The sequence below is a fragment of the Cryptomeria japonica genome, chromosome 1 (assembly GCF_030272615.1).
Source record: "Cryptomeria japonica chromosome 1, Sugi_1.0, whole genome shotgun sequence".
Classification (NCBI taxonomy): Eukaryota; Viridiplantae; Streptophyta; class Pinopsida; order Cupressales; family Cupressaceae; genus Cryptomeria; species Cryptomeria japonica.
In genome coordinates this window covers 699409717-699432817 of record NC_081405.1, presented here as the reverse complement: position 1 = coordinate 699432817, position 23101 = coordinate 699409717, and the positions used below count along the sequence as shown (strand labels likewise).

Sequence of the window (23101 nt, the reverse complement as noted above, 5' to 3'; positions counted from 1 at the left end):
TGTTTGTAATGACTGAATGCTTATAATGTCAGTGGAGAATTTGAAGAAGGCGGATAAAGTGATCACTTGTTTGCCTGGTAATCTTCCGCCCCTGTTGCCAAGCGATCTATTTTCCTTCTACCGTGCTGCCGATACATCGGACGTTTTACTCCAGTGGGCTCTGCGTGAATCAGAATTTCAAAATAAGGGGGATTATGTGCTGGTCAACACGTTCGATGGGGTGGACGCTCCAGAGACGGTAAGCGCACTGTCCATCAATGGCTGCCCTGCTTTGGCAGTTGGGCCTGTATTTCTTCCCAATTTCCTGGAAGGGAGAGACTTGAACGGGGTCGTGAGTCTGTCGGAGCAGGACGAGAGCTGTCTCAAATGGCTTGACGCCCAAGAGCCAGGTTCTGTGATATATGTTTCCTTCGGCAGCCTGGCCGTCAAATCGAACGAGCAGCTGGAGGAATTGGCAGTGGGGCTGGAGAAAAGCGAGCAACCCTTTCTGTGGGTGCTACGAATGGATATTGTGGGAGGCAAACCTGGCACTCTCCCGGAGGGTTTTGTAGAGAGGACCAAAGATCGGGGACTGATTGTGAAATGGGTGTCGCAGGTGAAGGTGTTGTCATATCCTTCCGTAGGAGGGTTTCTTACGCACAGCGGGCGGAACTCGTGTTTGGAGAGCATGAGCATGGGCGTTCCAATGCTTGGATGGCCCTATTTCTTTGACCAGTTTCTGGACTGCCGCTTCTGCAAGGATATGTGGAAGATTGGCATGGATTTGGAGGGCGTGGCCGCTGATGAAAGTCTGGTGGTTGAAAGGGAGGAGATTGAGAAAGGTGTGAGGAAATTGATGGAGGGTCGGGAAGGGGAGGAGCTAAGAAAAAGAGGCAGAGAGTTGAAGGAGGCGGCATTTAAAGTGGTTGGGGAGGGAGGTTCTTCTTTTCTCAACTTGAACAGGCTTATTCATGACATCGCACAACTTTCCAAAACGGCTTCTCTTAAAACTGCGTAACCCTCAAAACGTTCGGTCATTCATTTCTCTCTTTATTCGTATGTACTATATCACGGACTCGAAAAATTCTGTCAAATAAGTTGTGATGATGCAGGACTATTTCTCTAGTATTTTAATGATTGTGGTAAAGGTAGGATTTAGATTCATAGTTATAAGGTATCTCAACAAGAATAGGTTTATTGTTTTATGTGAAAATAAGTCTATTTTAGTAAATAGCAACATATCTAAGTTCCATAATCTCTGTCATATAAAATCAAGTTTCACCATCTTCAAATTATTTGAAGAATTATAATTGAAAGTATTATGTATCCTACGATACATGAATTATTTATGGCTTAATGGGTTCCTCGGTTTTGAGTTGTGTTGTCAATTTGAGTTTTGGTTGTCATTGATGTCCAACATGTCAGTCCAAAAGAGATACTTTACAATTCTAAATGAGTAGTTAAGGTATTTTGGTGTAGAAGTCATGCGGCTATATGAAGTATGTGTATGGAAGTTTGTGGCAACATATTATAGTGTGTTATAATTATTTTGGAGCTCTATTAGTATTCTTTGTATATTAGTATGTTATTTCAATCATGTCTAAATGTTCGAATGAACAATTTGTCATAATGTTTGATCCAATATATGACAGATATGCATCAAATGGTTATGTGGTTTTAGGGAAGTATTTGTGTGTGTACATTAGATCATTATATCTTGGTTTTATAAGGATAGGTGATCTACAATTGAAGATACTTATGTTTGAGTTCCGATTGATATTGTTGCAAAATAGCAGAATGGAGGAATGTGTTGCATTCCTCATCTTACAGTTGGTGAAGTGTTGTGGATGGTTGATTAAGGTTCCTTGAATGTATTATGTTTTCTTCTTGGTCATTCTCAAGTCATGTTGGTGGTCTGGATTGAAATATGAGTTTGTTGAACTATTACTAGAATTCCAGTAGATGTTTGTCTACAATTCAATAGTGTTGATATTATTGTATTAGAATAATTGTATCTAGACCTAAAGAAGTGATCTTTAGTGAGTGCAATTAATCAATGTATCTTTCCCTAAGGTTATGGACCTTAGCCTATTATTCATCTTCTAGAGCATTGAGCTCCTTGGACTTAGGCCTAAACTCTGTAATTTGTTTTATACATATTGTGAGTTTGATTCTCACCATGTTTTTTTTTCCAATTTGGGTTTCCCATGAAAAAAGTGTTCTTGTGTGGTTGCTCTTGTTTTTGTTATTTGTTTACATGCATGTAGTGGATTGAATATATGATAAGTAATGATTTACCTAGACACATGGAGATGGGAAATATGCTGGGGGTTATATAGGGGTTTGCCTCATTCAACCACCACTTTTTAGTTACTAACTCCATAGTTAGGAAAACAACATTGGAAGACATAAAATAAAATATACATGTGATAGAAACAAAATCCACTATGGAGGAGAACCCCTATCACAATATAAAGAAAATAAACTTGATCAAATACTAGCAGTAATACATGAGATAATAAATGACATGCAAGAGAGTGTTATGAATAATTATGGTTCCCTTATTGAGACAATAAATGTGATAGATGTGATGAATTTACAATGAGAGGATGTTTTTCTACTGTGAGTATCTAAGAGATGAAAGAAAATTGATAGATCTTTTCTATGATAGAGAAAGAGATAAGACAAGATGAGAAAGACAATCCAAGATCTTCAAAATGAAGAAGTGTAGCATCATAAAATTGTGACCTTGCAATTTTCAACCACATTAGGGTCTTCACATTGGCGAGTGAATCCCCAAGCCTGATCAAAGACCCGAGACTTGCTCAATCCCCCCAAAATTGCACTTTCCGTACTCTGCACTGACCAATACCTACTTTCTATCCCGGGTAAGGGCAGGACAGGAGAGTGGCGCCCCTTTCCCTACCCTATCTTGGTGTCCCCTCTTTCCTATCTTTGCATTGAGCTTTGCAATTGAAGAGGGAAAACTTTCCCTATGTCGGCCTACGATGAAAAAATAAGTCAATTAACCCTAATTGACGAATATATAAGTCACATTCACCCTCCCATTTGCATAAGTGGATGAGGTGAAAAGTTTGCATAAGTGAGAATTCAATTGATCAAGCATTCAAACATTCCTTTCAAGAATTGAGCATTCTCAAGTCTCCTTTCAAGGCTAGGTTTGCATTCAAGACAAGGATTCAAAAATTGAACTAGAGGGGATCTCTCTTGACATTGAAATCTATATATCCTCCAAGCAATTGTATCTACATTTCAATTGCATCCTCCCTTGACGTGAATTCTATTTCTATTTTAGTCTTACATTTACATTTACTTGCAAGTAATTTTTCATCATTTGGTTAATTCCAAAACCAAGGTTTGACCTGAAGGCAAACCCCCAATACCAACCCCTTTTCCTCTCTTTTCTGTGTGTAGGTTGCAGATGCGTAGCTGTATTTGTAGATTTGGATTCCATTTTCAGAGGTGGAAAACCCTTTTCGGCATGCATCTTTTTGGGAGGACCGTGTGCACTTTCAACATAGTCCTGACAACTTTTTCTTAAATTTGTAGGGGAGCTTTGTCTTAGCATTTTACTACCAAATCTCGGTGCACAACTTCATACTGCATTTCTATCTCAAGTTACAAGCATTTCTTTGTCATATTTACTCTTGGTCTTAAATTGCATAACTCAACCTATTGCATTCTAAAGGAGGGTTACTTTCACTTTTCAAACTCTTTATCAATTCACTTAGAATTCAATCTCTTCCTATTGAGATTGGATCTAGTGAATTCCCATCCCCCTTCTTTTAATGTAATGTGCATGAAAAGGTTAAGGAGGATCTTTTGTGAAACTTTCACTCCTCTTGCGGAGAGAAAAGCTTTCCTCTTGATTTCTTCATCACCCTTTTTCACAACCATCACATTTTGGTGAACCCAATGTCTTGCATGCTTGATATTTAAAATCATTGCATATTTTTCCTTTACAAGTTTAATTTTATTGAAAATTTACAAAACTTAGTGGTTCATTCAATCAAAACCCTAGTTTTCCAAAAATTGGAATTGAACTTGTGTCTTGTAAAAAACTGCTCTCTATTGTTTTAGATCTAAAAATTTCTTTTCTTGTAAAATTTAATTTCATCATTGTTTTGTTCAATTTGTAAATTCAAATTTACAAAATTAAGTGGTTAGTTGTCAAAACCCTAATTTTCAAAAATCAACTTGAACTTGTGCAAAAATTGAAATGACATTTAATTTTCAGATTTAGGACTTTTTTTAGATTTGTCTTCTTGTTTAAAATTCAAATCTTCAATTTCCCTCCCCTTTCCAAAATTCAAAATTTTAAAATTCAGTGGTTAGGTCCTAAAACCCTAACTTTCAAAATTAATTGGATTTTGTGCAAATTTCAATCAATTTCAATAAATTTCAGTTTTCTAAACATTATTCAAGGTGGCCTTATCATCTAGGTTTGACCTTTTCAAATTTACCTTTCAATTTCTTATCTTTTTCAAAACCCTAATAGGTTCTTATTTTCAAATTCAAACCTCAATTTCACCTATCTAAACTTCGTAAAATCAATCCATTTTTTGGGGTTAGCTTTAAAATCATCATAACTTTAATCCCTGATTTTTTTTGAAAAAGTTGGGAGGACCGTGTGCACTTTCAACACAGTCCCTGGCTTTTTTCCCAAAATTTTGGGAGACTATTATGACTGTATGTAATTGCTTAAATCCAGAAAATTTGTTGATTTTCTCAAATTTTTCTCTCTATAAAATAAAAAATACTTCCCAATTTCAACATCACAACTCTCAAGGAAAAATTTGAAATTAAGTGGTTAATTATAATCTGACCAGATTTTAGAGATTCAAATTTTGAAAAATTTAATTTTGAACTTGAGTGGTATCCAATTGACCCTAATTTTAAGATTTCAATTACCTTTTCTCAAAATTTTTCTTAGAAAATTGTGTCATTTCTTCTTTCAACAAAGTTCAAATTTGGTAATCATAATTTCCTTGAGTTTTGCATTATTCAATTTTTCAAACTTTGTTCCCAAAATTCAAAATTCAAATTCCAAATTCAAATTTTCCCTCTAGTGATTGAATTTTACCACTATGAGTCCTACCTATATTATCCCCATTCAACGAAGCATTAGAATTGAGGCTTCCCAAGGTTTAATTACCGAGGAGATGGAGCCTAATTTGGGTGACTTCTTTAATGAGCATAATGCTAATTCTTCCTATCCTAATAACATTTCTATTTACCCAATTGATGATTCCAATGATGAAGAAGAATCTTTGACTAGAGTATTGATAGACCAACTTTCAAAATTATGATGATACAAATGTGGTTGTTAAGTTATTCGATGAATTCTCTTATCCTACCATTGGTTCTATTACACTTCCTATTGAGGTTCACACTAAATATATGGATGCCAGGTTTATTATCATTCCCTCTTCTAAGAAATTTCATGTGAAGTTGGGCTACCTTTGGCTATCTTCCATGAAGGCTATTGCTTCTCCAATCCATAAGTTTTTAAAAATTTCCTCACAATGGAGAAATCATAACTGTTAAACATAGCTTATTTCAACTAGCTGAAAGAAGCCCTAGTGTTCCTATTGATTTCCTTTGGCCTAAACAATTCCAATCTCTTCCACTAAGAAGTGATGCTCTTTTTCAATGTTATCAAAAGTGGAAGAAAGACATGATCCTATCCTTGAGCCAACCTAGAACTCCAACAATTGATATTCCCATCCTTGTTGAAGATGAGGTTCTTCCCTTGATAGATAGAACTAATCTTCCTCCTAAGGAAGATTACCAGCCTATTTCTATGGATGAAACTATACCTTCTCCTAAAAAGAACAAAAATATTCTTCCCAAGGTTAGACATGTACCTCCTCCTAATGATGGACTTGGTCTCCTTCCTACACCAAACATTCTTCCTTTATATGGTGCAATTCCACCTCCTTGTTCTTATAGAGAGAAGAGACCTGCCTCTCCTCTTGTCCAACCTAAAAGAGCTCAATCTAAACCTCCAACTACTAGAGATGAGAATATTCTGCCAACAAATATTCCTCCTCCTTCTTAGACTTCCGTTAAGACTCGACGAAATTGTTGTGCGAGAGAACACCGATGAAAACGTCGTGCTTGAGTTTGTGAAGTTGTTCCTCAAAACATTCAATCTCCAAAAACTCCAATAGTTGACATGATTCCTTTTTCTCCTAAACAAGATGTTGAACTTGCATCTCCAAATCATAAGTTTTACAAAAAATGTGATGGCTTTAACCCTATTCGTGTTCGTACTCCTCTTTCTTTAAATCTTGATGAAGAAATAGGTGAAAATTTTATTCATGATGGCAATACAACTCCTAATGCTTCTGACAGTGATTATGAATATGTTCATGTGGACAAACATTTATCTGTAGAGTTTTCAAAAGCCTTAATCCTAGCTCCTAGAATCAAACAAAGTGACTTAGCACATGAGCATAGTCCTTATTTTGATCTTGTGATAGCTCCATCTACTATGCTTGATGGCGCTCCTCTGACATGTTTCCCGCCTTCCCAAAATAGTGATCATCAAGATCGAGAGGTGGATGATGTGCTAGACTATCTACATTAGCACTGTAGATCTTCTACCTCTCTCTCTTTTCTTTCTCTTTTGTGTTCATTATTCTATGTGTATCCCTGTTCTTCTATGTTCCCTAGTAATGTCTACTTGAGGACGATGCAAAGGATTAAGATCTCTTTTGGTCTCTTTCATGTTGACTCAAAACACACCTTCTAATCCCTTTCTTCTAAGGTAGTTTCCTTCCTTGGGGAATAATGATTAATCTATGCACATATACATATGATATATATGAGTTATCATACAATATACTGACCTCGAGGAAAGAGAAACTACCTCATGCTTTATGTTTTGTGTTCATTATCCTTGGATTTATTCCTTGATTGGGGGATAAATCCTTGTGATAATGTACTTTCTTTCTTTCTCTCTTGGGTGTATCCTACCTTAAATAAATCGCTCTCGATAAGGCATGTACAATCGCTTTAACATGGGGGCATACACTCCGCTCATATTTTCCTTCTTGATACTCAAAGCTACTTAGTGAACATGAATTTGCTTTGTAATTTTTGGTATCCTTGCTTTTCATGACTCATGGTGAGGGGAACCTTATTACTTGCAATCGGGGTTCTCTCTCTTGATCTTCCATTTTACTTTGTCAATCAATGTTGTAAGATCCTAAGTCCACTGGGGGCTTGGTGTATCTTGCCTCCTTGACATGGTGAAAGTCTTTCAATCTTATTTCCTTGTACTTTACCTATAGTATTGGCATACACTTATACTCCCGCTAAAGTGGGGGCTAAATGTATTGTCATAAAATTGAAATCTTTCAATTTTAAACCACATTAGGGTCTTCACATTGGTGACTGAATCCCCAAGCCTGATTGAAGATCCGAGACTTGCTCAATCCCTGAAAAAACTATACTTTCCGCACTCTACACTGCCCAAGACCTGCTTTCTGTCCTGGATAAGGGTAGGATAGGGGTGTGGCACCCCTATCCTTGCCCTATCTTAGTGCCCCCTCTATCCTATATTTCCGTTAAGATTTGCAATTGAAGCGGGAAAACTTTTCCTATATTGGCCTATGATGAAAAATCACTCAGTTAACCCTAATTGATGAATATATAAGTTACATTCACCCTCCCATTTGCATAAGTGGATGAGGTGAAAATTTTCATAAGTGAGAATTCAATTGATAAAGCATTCAAGAATTCCTTTCAAGCATTGAGCATTCTCAACTCTCCTTTCAAGGCTAGGTGTTGCATTGAAGACAAGGATTCAACCATTGAAGAGGAGATCTCTCTTGGCATTCAATTATATATATCCTTCAAGCAATTATATCTACATTTCAATTTCATCCTCCCTTGACGTGAATTCTATTTCATTCTTTCATTTACATTTACTTGCAAGTACTTTTTCATCATTTGGTTAATTCCAAAACCAGGGTTTGACCTGAAGGCACCCCCAATCCCAATGCCTTTTCCTCTCTTTTCTGTGTGTAGGTTGCAAGTGCACAACTATATTTGTAGATTTGGATTCCATTTTCAAAGGTAGGAAAACCCTTTTTGGTGGGCATATTTTTCAGAGGACCGTGTGCACTTTCAACATGGTCCTGACAACTTTCGCTCAAATTTGTAGGGGAGCTTCGTCTTGACATTTACTACCAAATCCAGGTGCACAACTTCATCCCACATTTCTATCTCAAGTTACAAGCATTTCTATGTCATATTTACACTTGGTCTTAAATTTCATAGCTCAACCTATTGCATTCTAAGGGAGGATTAATTTCACTATACAAACTCTTTATCAGTTCAATTAGTATTAAATCTCTTCCTATTGAGATTGGATCTAGTGAATTCTCCCCCCTACCTTTAAATGTAATGTGTGTGAAAAGGTTAAGGAGGATCTTTTGTGAAAATTTCACTACTTGTCTTCAGGAGAGAAAAGATGTCCTCTTGATTTGTTCATCACCCTTTTTCACAACCATTACAAGAAGAAAGTCAATTTTGTTGTTTGGAATGGAAAGAAGAGCCATTACAAGCATATTTTTTCATGGGATATGTGTTGAAGGGAAAGTGTGGAACATAATCGTTTAAATTATGGAATCTATCTAGATGTAACCATGATGTGTAGACGTCTATCCATTGTAATCATGTTCAACTAATATTTCTTAGAAGTCAAATAATAAGCTACTAACACTTCATTTTGTTTATATATGAAGTTGGAATAGTGAAATCTTGATTATATATTTTATCATAAATATACTAAGAGTAATGTGTAAGTGTGAAATTGATATAAGGTGCAATTTGAAACACTATAGTTTGAAATGTAAAATTTTGATCAAGATTAAAGCACTAAGGTAAAAAAGAACAATCCAATATTGTTCATTAAAATAAAGGTGTACAAGGGCCTTCAATCGAAGGCCCTTTCTATAAAACATAGGTATTAAATTATTAAAATTTTAAGTGATCTTCATTTTGAGGTATATATGTAATCATCTTCTAATGAAGGTGTCTCATAATTTTTCTCCCCCTCCCCATCCAAATTTAGATGTCCCATAAGTGGGACTCACTGTTGTGGGCTTACCCTCTTTTTTATTTTTGATAGTCGTACATCAATTACATATGTAAATAAAAATTATTTATAATTTTAAATCCATGAGAATAATCTTGGAGAATGTATATTCACCTTTAAAGAGGAACACAAGGAATAAAATTCTAGCATATATTTTCTAAGTCAAATGATGTAATTCCTCTTTACCTATGTTGGACATCCCTAGAAAATCATGACCCATGTGCTTGTATTGACTTTGACATCGACTAGATTATCCATCTACATGCTTAGAATAAATATTCCATCATCTTGAATAAATAGTGATAAGAGAGTTACAAACATTAAATTGGCATTCAAATATAAATTAAAATATGTTTGTAAAAGAATAAAAAATCATTAAAATAAATGAGTTAAATTATAGAAAGGTCTTACACATGCCAACTATTGAGATTGTGTGTAGGGAAGGTTGAATAATACTATATGAGTAAATTACCTTCTATAATGTCCTAGATGAGCATGGTTTCATGATGATTGGTCGGATTAATTTTCAATCCTAATTATGTAAAAGATAGGTTTTATGCTCATTTTAAATGATTAGGTTCATAATGGAATGTCTTAATGAGATTCATTAAGGATGTGTAACTATCAAGCAAATGAGACTTTGGAAGTGTAGAGATTTCAATGCTATGAAAATTTGAGGAGTTGAGATTGGGTTCATCAAATGTCTGGGGATACTGATAAGAAAAATATTAAGGGTTTTAAAATAGTGTTCAATGATTGGGGATATATAATACCCAATTTTTGAAAATTCAATGTTGGGGTATTAATAGAGTTGATGCATAAAGAAGAAAGGATTAGGATGATTGAAAAGCTAATACCAAAATGTACCCAATGATTCACAGTTAAGAATACCAAAACCCTTATACAAGAAACCAAAGAAGGAAGGAAAATCCATAAAAATATGAGATAACCTAGGTAATAAAGGATAAAGATTATTGAATATTTGATATAAAAAATATCTAAAAAATTGAGAATTGGTAGTACCTAATCTCCAATGATTCAGAATCAAAAATACCAAATCTCTTATACAAGAAGCCAAATAAGGAAGAAAAATTAATAAAAATATGAGATAACCTAGGTAATCAAGGATTAAGATTATTGAATATTGGATATAAAAAAAAATAAAATTAAAAATTGAGAATTGGGAGTACCTAATCCTTAATATTAGAAGCCACAAAGGAAAGAAAAACTCTAAAGGACCACATAAGAAGAGAAATGAGATAAAATGTAAAATCAAGGATTGAATTGTTAGAACATATGTGAAAGGCTGGAAGGGAAATTAAGAAACAAAATAAAAATAATAATTAGAGGGATACACAATACCTCCTATATTAGGGTATCATGGTAAGAATTTTCTGGAGGATTGAGAGTTAAAGAAACTACTTCACCTATATATAATTAGAAACATTCCCTAAAGCTCAAGCTTACATAAAAAGAAGAAAGAAAGTGTCAAAGACAAGGTATAATAGAAAGAAAAATATAAAAGGCCCAAAACATGATGGTAAAGATAGAGTTAGGACATTGAGAATGGAGAAATCTCATGGATAAGTACTTGAGAAAATTAAAGTTTGAAAATTTGAAAGATATAGAGGACATAGAGGAACCTCAAGACACAAGGGAGCAAAAATTGGAGGAAAAGAATGCCAATAGTGAAAATTTCAAAAAATTAGGTCCTAGTCTAGAAACTCAATCAAACAACCTCATATTTGAAATTTTAGTAAATTTTACAACTTATGTACATGATTAAGACATGAGGGAAAACAAAGAACCACTTCGAGCATAAATTTGATAAATGGGGCTCATTATTAAAAAAAAAAATTGATTAGGCATTAATGATGGTTCAACTAATGCCAATAATAAAAGGAAGAAAACAAAACCAAAGGAGTTCCTTAATTTATCAAAACTTAGGATCTTGTGATATGGGATAAATATAACCTAGATTAAAAGATACCTCTATAATATCTTGACGATGGAGACACAAGTGGACTAAACAACATGATGATGTAAAGTTACTCTAAGATATTAAAGATTCTCCTATAGGGTCATCTAAGGCTACATGCATCAGAACAAAATCAAATTTGGACATAGCCTATGTTACCAAAAGTAATATGTTCACCATTTTTGAGACCCTAGAAACAAAAAATTATCAATTGATGACAATTGTCCCTTAAAAAACTTTTAGAACCATAGATAAAAAAATTTGTGATAAAACATTAAAAAAAAATTATTTGATAAATATAATATTGAAAGAAATTATCTAAAGATTCTTAAAAATAATGAAATGATTCATCTATTATATTATCGTTATTAGTATAATTTTCTTCTAAAATTTCTTAGAAACATACATATGTTTTACTATTAAGATAAAAAATAGTATCACCTAAACTTATTAAGAATATAAAATTAATAATTTATCAAATTAAATTTTGAAGTGTATAATTTGTAAACACATATTATTTAAATTATATACTTGATAAAAACATTTAGAAATAAGATCAGATGCATCACATCTTGTTCCTACCCATAGTTGTTGCATATAAGGTAGAGATGTTGATGATTATAGTTAGATTAGTCAATTAAATTTGAACATAATGCATATTTGTAAATTATGTTGTTATATTTATGATCATAGTTTCATAGAGTCAACAAACTCTAACATCCAAGACTCATAAATTTCAGCAGCAAAGTTTGGAGGAAAAATACTACAAAATGTTATCAAAGTAGATTTAATGTTTGAGCTTCTTCAAAGTAATAGAAAATATAGTTATTATCTAAGATGATATGAAATTTTATTTGTTCATATTTAATGTGGAAAAAATATTATAACATCCTATCAAAGAATATTTAATGTTTAAAATTCTTGAAAGTAATAGGAAATGTAGTTATTATTTAAGATGATATTAAATTTTATTTTATTCATATCCAATTTTTAGATTTTATTGATGTAAGAAATGTCATTCAAGGAGAAAAACTTATTTTAAAGTCAACAATGCAATTTATTATGATGTATATAATATGTTCATGCTACTCAAGTTATTAATAGAGAAGAAATTTAATTCAAAGAATTGAATACGACCAAGGCATTCCTAGATAGACAATAAATAAAATAGATAGGTGTTTTTTCATTACATGGTGTCTAAAGATTTTTTAAATGTTGCATATTTAATTGTATAGATATGTTAATGTTAATTTATAGATATGTTAAAGATTGTATATGTTAATTCAAGGAGACAACATAATGTTAATATCAAAAATGTAATTTTCTTATGAATAATATAATAGCGTCAATGTCATTCATGTCATTTATTGAATTGACAAATGATAAATTTTTTGCATTGACTATTCCTGACCTGCACCAATAGAGAGAAAGATAAATATATTATTTAAATTATTAAATTGAAAAAGTAATTATAAATAATAGGATAGTTGCTAAACTTTGATAGGTCTTCCTGTGGTAACCTAGGTTGGGTAGGAGAGGGCGGTGTGATCAGGTATCCACATGGTCACCTGATTCTCTCTTATGTTGTCAAACTTGGTGTCCAAAACTCCAGTGTGGCAGAAGTGGCAGCTGTGTTTCACGGGCTTGGTGTGGCAAGAGAGGGGTATTTCTAAACTCATTGTGGAAGGCAATTCTCGTAATACCATTATGATGCTTACTGAAGAAGCTAGGCCAGATTGAAAAGATGCTCCTCTTTTTGACAAGTGCCGCATCCTCTACCTTACTTTTGATGAAAGATTTTGTCACATGCGATACAAGAGGAATATGATGGTGGATAAGTTAGTTGAACTGAGCACGATGGTTAATAATCTAAAATCTTGGCTCCAAATGCATGAGGCACCTCTTGATTCCAAGTTGGCTTCTTTTTTAGTATTTTATATTCTTTCCCTTGCCTTTCCAAGTTGGCTAAGGTGGTGATATTTTATTTTTGTACGTACCCACCACAGTTATTTTTAGACTTGTCGGTTTCACATTGTGGCCTTTGGCTCTACAAAGATGGGAAGAGATTTGAATCAGATTGAAGCAGATGAGTGTTCTGAGTTCAAAAAGAATAGCGGGTTGTGGGGTAAGGTTATCCAAGGAAATCTGGACTCGTATGTGGAGGGCATGACTGGACATGACCCTAAACTCTTCATTGTCTTTGGTCAAGCCTAGAACAATGACACTTTGAAGCTGGGAAGTGTTACTTTTGAGGTTATTGAGAAGATCATTGTGGATAGTACTAGGTTGGCACTCGATGGTGTCGCCTACCCAGAAAAACCTAAGGGAAATTACAAGGAGGTCTTCATTAGTTTTTTCAAACTGGTGAAGGGGTGTCCAAATTGCAAAGTGGTTACAATTGTGAAGAGCTCCTGGGTATATGGAAGGAGGTTGCCTTGCTCTTAATGAAATACTTCCCACTCGATGGTAGGAAGAGGAGATTTCACCTTCAAATCTTCCCTATGCTAAACTATTTGCACCATGGGGTAGGGATGAATTTCCCTTACTGAGTTTTGTCTTCCTTGAAGCAATCTATTTGTATGGTTATTGCTAAAAGAAAACACCCCATGCACCAGGGTCCTATTTGTAGGCTGTATTATTTTTACTTGAACCAAAAGCCCTCACGTGGGGTCCCTACTAGTGAAATTGGGTCCACTTTTGATCCCAATTTGTATGTTGACCTAATTGTGACTTTGTCCAACTCTGCTAAAGTGTCTCACTCAACCCTTGAATTGCCCACTAGAAAAAATCTTGCCCACTTGGAAAAAATTAGGGCCATTGCTACTTCTAAAAAGGATCATATTAAGGAACTCCCATTAGAGGAGCATAAGGAGGTGAAAATTGTTTAGGATTTGGAGTTTGATTCCATTCCCTGTAAGGAATTAGACTCCTCTGAAACGATGGTTTTTGGTTGGTCCCCTGCCAAGAATGTTGTCGACAGTTGATCCCCTACCAAGAATGTTGTCGACTATGCTAATCCCCCCCCCTCTCCCCCACAAACCCTCCTCTCACTAATCCCTCAAGCTCTATCACAGTCCACATGAAGCTTGTGAATGATATCCACGATGATACGCAAAGGTAGGATGATTTGCTCAAGTGGCTTTTTAGGTAGATGAATCTTGCTATTAGGAAGATTAATAGGTTGGAGGTACTTGAAGAAGTTGAAGCTAAGGCTAATACCTAGGTTGCGGGTGCGGATGAGGACAGAGTCTGAAAGGCGGCCAATGATTTCTTTAGTATTGTGGGCAATCAGGATAAGATGAGAGGGATAGTTGATGACCTGGATGCTAAAATGAAAATGATAGGAATGAAGGATGAGTTGGAAGAAATTTGGCATGCCTAGGAGGCTCTTAATTCTAAATTTGAGGTGGCTAACTCGGCCTGTAAGAATGCGGCCAATTTACACCACTCCTCTCTGTAGGCTATTCAGACCATTCAAGCTGAACTCAAGAGGAAAAGAGAGAAGAAGTGGAAGCGGGCGGAGGCCATGATCATTGGTGTTGGTCCTTTAGAGTCTATGGTGAAAGCCACCCCAGATTTGACTTTGGTTTCTTTTATCTCTTGCTTTGGGTCCTCTTAAAAGGTGTCATTTTCTGATAAAGTTTTAAGCTTATGCCAGGATTGGTAGGATAAAAGCTCCCCCACGTAGTTAGCCATCCCTTTGAGCCTTTCATGGGTGGTTGTGTTGGTTTTCGTGTTCTCTGTGTGTTTTGTTCCTAGTTCTATTCTTGTTGGTCTTTTAGTTTTTGTGTTGGTTCTTGAGTGTCCTGCTCATTTTTCGCTATGTTTTAGTGGGAGGTTTTTGACTGGCCGCACATCCCTCATGCACCCTAGGTATCACTTCACGGATGTGTAATGGTACAGGCGTATCTCACTTTTATTAATCAAAACAATAAGATTGCTACTCAATTTTTTTAATACAATGACGATTGACTAAAATAATAAAAAAATAGATACACAAATATTAAGTAATGACTTGAAAAAGAGAAACTAATAAAAGTCCTTAAAAAACTCCAGAACCACTGAAATGAAGAAAACCCATGCGAACTGGGTTACCTCTGTCTTTTCCGGAATGGCTTAAGTCACACACACTAAGCTTACACTTCTAGGCTTAAAACTATTAAACACTCAAAGTTGACTGGCATTTTCTAGGCTCAATATGTTGCTTATGGTGTGTGGTCACACTAAGAATACACTTCTAGACTTAAAAAGTTAAACACTTAGAATTGACTAACATTATTTAGGTTTAACATGTTGCTTAGTGTGTGTGGTTTAAGACTGAATGTGTCCTTGAATCACTGAAATGGAAGGTAGGAAGAGAAGAGTAGATGTTGACAATCTTGACCTATTTTGAATCAAATATAAAACGTGAACCATCCACGATACTGATTCAGAATGTAAAGCAATGATCGACTTCCACCACGTGAATCGTCCATCATACTGATTTTATTTTTTTGAATATTTTTGATGCGCATTATACTGATTCTCCACTACGACGAAATCTTTAATCAATTGTGAAAGTAGATATGCATTCTTCAACTACCTTTCTACCCATCTAGTCTATCCATCCACAGCCTATCTAGTCTATCTTCAATCATTTTGTTGAGTTGAATCCCATCACAGCCTATCTAGTCTGTTTTTTTATATATACCAAGGACGGACCCAACTGATCCCAAGCAAATACAAGGCAACAAGATGAATCGCCTCCACGCAGTCATGGTGCCTAGCCCTGCGCAAGGCAGTATCAATCCTCTTATGAATTTGGCTCACCTCCTCTCTTCACGAGGAGTTTTCATCACTTTCGTTAACACAGAATGGAGCCACAACCGCATGTCAAGAGCAGCTGCAGCTGCCACCTCCACATTTAAGTTTCTCATCATTCCAGATGGGTTGCCACCTGATCATGGTCGTCTCTCCAATCTTCCCGAGTATGTGATTGCATTGGAAAAGCTTGGCCCCGTCCTGGAGCATCATTTGCTGTGCAGCTTAACGGAAGAAACACCTCCCATCACCTGCATTATAACGGAAAATTTCATGTCTTGCACTCACCAAGTGGCTAACAAGCTGGGAGTGCCCAGAGTCATTTTCTGGACAATGTGCGCCGCCTCTTCTATTGCTCAGTGCAACACCAACCTTCTCATCTCCCGCGGGCATATTCCTGTAAAAGGTACAAAATCTACTAAAGTGGTACTCAATTTTATTTTGATTGCTCAAAAATGTTTGCTATAACTGGGAGCTTATGTTTGCAGTGGAGCATTCAAAGAGGGCCGATAAAGTGATCTTATGTTTGCCCGGTAATCTTCCACCTCTATTGCCGAGCGATCTGATATCCTTCTACCGCGCTACCGAAACTTCGGACGTTTTATTCCAGTGGACTCTGCGTGAGTCACAATTTCAATGTAAGGCAGACTATGTGCTGGTCAACACGTTCGATGAGGTGGACCCTGCTGCGACAGTAAGCGCACTGTCCAGAAATGGATGCCCTGCTTTAGCAGTAGGGCCTGTATTTCTTCCCAATTTCCTGGAAGGAAGAGATTTGAACGGACTCGGGAGTATGTCGGAGCAGGAAGAGAGCTGTATCAAATGGCTCGACGCCCAAGAGCCAGCTTCTGTGCTATACGTTTCCTTCGGCAGCATCGCCGTCAAATCGAACGAGCAGCTGGAGGAGTTGGCTCTGGGATTGGAGAAAAGCCAGCACACCTTTCTGTGGGTGTTACGAATGGATATTGCGGGAGGCAAGCCCGCCACTCTACCGGAGGGTTTTGTAGAAAGGACTATGGATCGGGGACTAATTGTGAAATGGGCGCCGCAGGTGAAGGTGTTGTCCCACACGTCCGTAGGAGGGTTTCTTACTCACAGCGGGTGGAACTCGTGTTTGGAGAGCATAAGCATGGGCGTTCCAATGCTTGGGTGGCCCTATTTCTTTGACCAGTTTCTGGACTGCCGCTTCTGCAATGATGTGTGGAAGATTGGCATAGATTTGGAGGGCGCGGATGGTGATGAAAATGTTGTGGTTAAAAGAGAGGAGATAGAGAAAGGCGTGAGGAGACTGATGGAAGCGGAGGAGTTGAGAAAAAGAGGGAGGGAGTTGAAGGAAGCGGCGCTTAAAGCGATTGGGCAGGGAGGTTCTTCTTTTAATAACTTGAACAGGTTTATTGATGACATGAAACAACTTTCCAATTCAACTTCTGTTAAAAAGGTGTAGCCATGGAAGCATTTCGTCACTCATCTAGCCCTATTATTGGAATCTCCGCATTTCAATCAATTTCTTTTCGAGTCTGTGTTGGTCTAGTGGTAGACTATTACTTCATCCTTTCTAAATAATAGACGTGATATGCTGAGGTCGTCATTTATCCACGTTTTTTACTAAGTAATGGACCTTTAAGCTTTAATTTCTATAGCTTTTCTTTACTACAGAAGTGACATTTTATTTATAAATAACTCTTGCTTACAATATCAAATGTCTCTACATATCAATATACTTAAATTTTCTTTGACATAGAATCGACTTTTATCTTCTATTCTATTTAGAAGATAAAAATATTAAAGAGATATATAATGAATTTAACACATGTTTAGTGAATTTAAAGTGAATATTATCCACTTTTGATTAGGTTATTTTCTTTTTTTGCACCTTCCTCATTTAAAAATTTTAATTTAAATATCTTCTTTTGATTAAAATGTGAAAATTTCAATCTCTCTTTATTTATTTTCCTTTGAAATTATTAAAATAGATTCTCATAGCACAATGTCTCTACGATATCTAAGAGTATACACACAATGACCCCCTTTATTTGAAGCTAAACTCTTTCTTACATTGATTATTACTAACTTTTGCTAATACCAACCAGACAACAAATCCCCTACTTACATTATTTATAAGATAAGATAAATGTTAGGAGTATTAGATTTTGGTCAAATCCAAATGGTTGCTTCATAAAGGTTTGTTTTAGCAAGTTGGAGATGATTGTAGTATTAGATTCTAGAAGGACCCTTGGGCCTCGGCTACTCCTTTGGAGTTTCACTAGATCTGCTAGGCTATCAAAAAATATTCGGTTGATGTATTTGGGGTCCTTTTAGTGGATTATTGGATTCCTGGTTCTTCCTCACATAAATAAAAATTAGAAACTTCAGAGTTTGAATCTCTACTCCAAACAATAGCTAGGGAACTTCTTAGGATTATGAATAACTTAAGGTCTTTTTGAATGGAACCTCATGAACCACCTCTTCCTCTTGAACCAACTCTACCTCTATTTCCTCTTGAAGGATTATGATTTTGATGTCTTCCTTGGCCTTGATTTTTTTTGGTACTACTGGTGGCATCTTCATTCTTTGTGATTTATGATTTGGAGGAAAAATATTTCTCATCACTTTTTTCCAAATAAATCTCCCAATCTTTCTTCATGAGACATTAGAGATCTAACTAGATGATCAAATTAAAAGGTAGACAAATTATTTCCTTCTTCTATGATTATTGCAACATGATTCCACCTTGATGTGAGAGTTATCAACACCTTTTTTTATCACAACCTCATTTTGCACAATTTCTCCAAGTGTAGCTCTCTTATTGAAGACATATTTTACTCCAACACAATAGGCACTCACACTTTCAACTTCTTGCATCTTCAAACACTCAAATTCTATCCTCAATGTTTGTAGCTTGAGAAATTTTACTTGATCAATATCTTGTTAAGCTTCTTTAAGAGTCTTTCAGGCCTCCTCAACTATCTTTGATCCCACCATTCTTGAAAATAGGCTCTTATCTAGTACTATTTTAATATGAAATATGGCTTGAGCATTCTTCTTCTTGGCCTTGTTGATTATTTTATCTTTTCTTATGAGGGTATTCCAATCCGCTAGCTCTATATAACCTGATTCAATAATCTCTCACAAATCCTTTCCTATCAAAAAAGTCATAATTTTGATGTAGTAATAATCATACTCATTTCCATCAAATTATAGAGTGGGTAAGGAGTTAGAATTCAACATAATGATTTTTTGGCGAATTCCAACAACTAAATTTTTAACCCAAAATAAAATACTAGATTGGATACCATATGAAGAATTTAAATAACAACAAAAGAAAAATACAGAGAAATAAAGTACAAGCATCACAACAATTTCAATAGAACTCTTCATTACTTGATTGCATACAATAGTTCTCTCTTTATTGCTTCTTATGAAAAGAAAACAGAACATGAATATAGAGTTTTCTTTTGTAATAAAAGTAAATTGAATCTTCTTAAAAATAACTTAAGCATGCTTTATTTTCTTTCATACTTTAGCACCCAATGCATAGGACAATCAATATTTTATGAAGATTAGGAGAAATCTATGCCAAAAGAATAAAATTTTATAGCTTATTTCCATTCACAAATCTCTCAGCATAGACACTACAATGATAGGTGTTAGAACTATTTTATTGGACCCCACCAATCGAATATGCTTAAATTAAACTAGAGGACTACAATTATCCATACCAAAATTTTCATTCAAGTAATAGATTGCATGACTCACATTGAAGCCTCAATCAATACAAATGATGCAAATTCAAAATCAAGAACTCAACAAATCCAATGGTAATCACATTAATCTATGCAACGTCCTCCTAATGGATATTAATTTTAGGCAAGTGTCACAACTTTGTACCCACTTTAAATTACTCCTAAATTATAAAATGGTCCCTTGATTCTCTACATGATGGCTAGATATAAGAGAGATCAACTATTTCATACTACTAGTACACCAACCCCATCTCACATTTTGATTTCTTTCCATAATCATTTATAAATGTATACTTAAAACCAACACTTATGATGCTAATTAAATATAAAAAAAATACATTTCTAGATTCTTAATATGGTACAATTAAATTAAGCCCATTCCATATTGAAACTAAAATACTTTCTATTTTCCAAAGGTTACACTACCATAACTTACCTAGAAACATAACTTTGGAAAAGAAAAAATGTTAATAAAATTGACCATGAAACTACTTATTGCTCTTAAACATACATATCCATAAGCCCAAAATTTAAATTAAAAACTTATGACTAAGGAAGCTTTTTATGGGTTGAAGTGTTAAAATAATGATTAGCTTTAATGGTATAAATAGGCATCTTCTAGGTGAAGTGAGTTTTCTCAAAATCCTTATGATACGAAAATTCAAGAGAACAAAATAATTAACAACACCCTCAAATAACTATATGAATCCCCAAATTTTAGAAATATGCTTTGAAATTGGTGGGCGAGAGTTTTCTAGTGCTAGTACAAGTGAGAAAGTGTAGAAGAAGGACATGAGCTATGCATAACCAAGAACCTTCTGGTCATCAGCTTAAAATGAGGACTACTATGCTCATAGTCTTCACATATTCCCGAAAATCCTTGTTGAAGGGGGGCTTCCTTTTGTAGGTGGGGCCATCTTGGGAACTCATTCTATATTTGATATGAAGGATATCAATGTTGAGGGAAAGCATAGTGAGACCTATACTTCCTTGATGGAATCAGTTGACAACAATCCATATGGTAGTTGGAAAGACCTTTTCAATAGTAGTTGTTTCATTTCTATGAATGGGGTCTCGGTTGAGCATACCAAAAAATGAACATATTTAAATATTAAAGACCCTTCTTTGAAGCATTCTCTTGCTTAGATGGAAAAATCTTTGTTGGGTAAGTTTTTGGGTAGACACTTAGAGAATGCTATGGTTCAAAAGTGGAATGTTGCTAGTGGTCACTAAAGGGTAGTTTATTTGTCTCAGCTTTTTGTTACATCCCACTTGTGTCCTAACATTTTGATAATGTTTAAATGCACTAATATATGTTGCTTTATATTGTTGAATAATGATTTGGAATGCACATGCAAATGATTTGGTTTTAAATCAATATGTTTATATGAGCTAATTTTTATCATGTATTCAAATGCTAGAGTTATGATAAGATTCCAAACTGACTAGATGGTTTTGACCTAATGGGTGTAGGAAAATCATCATCCTCTAAGAAGGGAGGGAAAGTAACATCATGGATAGGAGGTAATATATTAAGAACCTAATTCTATCTATAACCTTATATCCTATAAGTTTTAGACTTGTTATGATGATTTAGGGTGTGGTGTCTTTGGCTCGGTGTCTATCCTGGCTAACCCTAGATGGTTAGTTTAGTGGTTAGGGTTGTTTCATCCTTATCTAGACTATGTTATTATTTGTAAACAAAATATATATTTAAAACACCCAGACAAATAATTATGATTTTTTATTTTAAATCTTGATAATACATATGATAAGATGAATACATACATGATTATGTGTGAGTAATGTGGAAATGAAGTTATAGATAAATATATGTGTGTAATGCTATATCATAGTTAGTTGACATATGTGTACCTATATGTACAAGTATAGGACTATAATTTTACTCACGCATAAACATGTATACATGCAATATAACCATGCCACAACTTATCACATTAATTATTATAGACTAATAAATGAATAATGATCCTTCATGGGATTTGAGTTCAAAATCCAAAACCAGGGTTTCTAGAGTCTTATTTTGTATCTAGTATTTCATTGCCTGGTTTGGGTTTGAGATATTCATCCATTGTTGCAGAGGTAATTTTCTCATGGGAGGTGACAAAAACAGAATGGAGCCTACTTCCTACGAGAAATAGGAAAAGAACAACTATGGACATAGATTACTGATGGCGGCCTTGTGCCATATCTCTTACCACTCTATGATATTAAGCCATTTTAGGCACAACAAAAGAATTTATTTGACTTTCTATTTTTTATCTTCTCTTGAAAACAACGTAGCGAATCATGCCAAAAATAATGATAATTGTTTTATGAATGAGGGGTTAATCATGCTTATCATGGAATATGCTGAGGATCATGGGGTTAAACCCTCCCTAGTAATAAAATAACCCAAATATTAGGCCAACACTGATGTACATTATGTGTTTGATACGGAGATGGATGATGAAGTGTCTGGTAGGGCTATGGACTAGCGGGACCTCAATGTCTTGGATGATACAGAATATTGTCCTTCCCAGGAGGAGGGCCCCAATAGAATACTACACCTGACACTGGTAGAAACAAAAGAAATAAACATCCTAGATGGTCTGCCAATAAGTATAAAACCCCTAACCATAATTTATAAGGTTTTGGTCTACCAAATACAAAAATGTCTAAAATTGGAAAAATTAGGGATACCAAGGACAAGGACGAGGAAATAAATATCAAAATCCCCATTAACGTTGAATAGGGGAAATGGGGGGGTACCCAAAGAGAATATTATTTTGGTATTCTCCTTAATAGTTCTATCAAAATCCAAGAGAACTACTTTCTTTGGGTCAGTAAGGAGATTAATATGTTGAAGGATGGTATTAACAACATCGTTGATACTTTTACTGAGATGGCCATGCCAAGAATAATAGATAAACTTCTACGAATGACACAGAAACTCATAGAAAATGTGAAGATCATGAATCAAGGACTGGTCAGTTGGAGATTAGCTTGGAATAAATTAAGGGAAATCTAAAGAATCTTGTGGATATTAGCAAGGGGGCCATGAATAATAGTGCTTAGGGTCTTAAAAATATCAATGCGATGATGGCAGATCAAAAAGCTCAATCCACCACCAATATTCTACTCTTAGGCACCAAATAGAAGAAGAAAATCCAAGAGTCAAACTTGTAGGGTACGAGATCCTTGAGACCACTAATAGACCCTATTCAAGGACTAGAAGCATGAACTAGGAGAAGAATACCTCCAGGTTCATCATGGATAAGCTCAAGGATATCAACAAGAGTATGATCCAAAAGAATTCAGAGCTAATGCACTCTCTGGTTTTGTGCGTTTTAGGTTTTTTCTTGTTTTGTTTTGTATTTTTGCTGTGTGGGCTTGGCCCATATTTCCGTGGCTGTTTGGCTGATGGTTCTGTATTAGTTATCGACTTCTTATTTTTTGTATTTCTCTTTG

At 35.1% G+C, this 23101-nt stretch overlaps 2 protein-coding genes across 2 annotated transcripts in view; both read left to right on the top strand.

The window, feature by feature from the left end:
- LOC131044617 (UDP-glycosyltransferase 85A8-like) overlaps positions 1 to 997 on the top strand; it is a 57599-nt gene extending 56602 nt beyond the window's left edge. The window contains exon 3 of the mRNA XM_059211940.1: positions 33 to 997. Within this exon, the coding sequence (XP_059067923.1) occupies positions 33 to 997 (965 nt within the window). The remainder of the gene's footprint in view (positions 1 to 32) is intronic.
- A 14845-nt stretch (positions 998 to 15842) lies between these two features.
- On the top strand, positions 15843 to 17331 carry LOC131044618 (linamarin synthase 2-like). The gene is made up of 2 exons (XM_057977974.2): positions 15843 to 16293; positions 16376 to 17331. The coding sequence occupies exons 1-2, from the start codon at positions 15843 to 15845 to the stop codon at positions 17329 to 17331; spliced, it is 1407 nt and encodes a 468-aa protein (XP_057833957.2).
- Positions 17332 to 23101: the final 5770 nt, after the last annotated feature.

What these genes read in the sequence shown, in the direction of transcription:
- LOC131044618 (XM_057977974.2), top strand. Translation starts at nt 15,843, where the DNA reads ATGGTGCCTAGCCCTGCGCAAGGCAGTATCAATCCTCTTATGAATTTG. An exon ending in CGGGCATATTCCTGTAAAAG is followed by an intron (nt 16,294 to 16,375) that starts GTACAAAATCTA and finishes TTATGTTTGCAG; the next exon opens with TGGAGCATTCAAAGAGGGCC.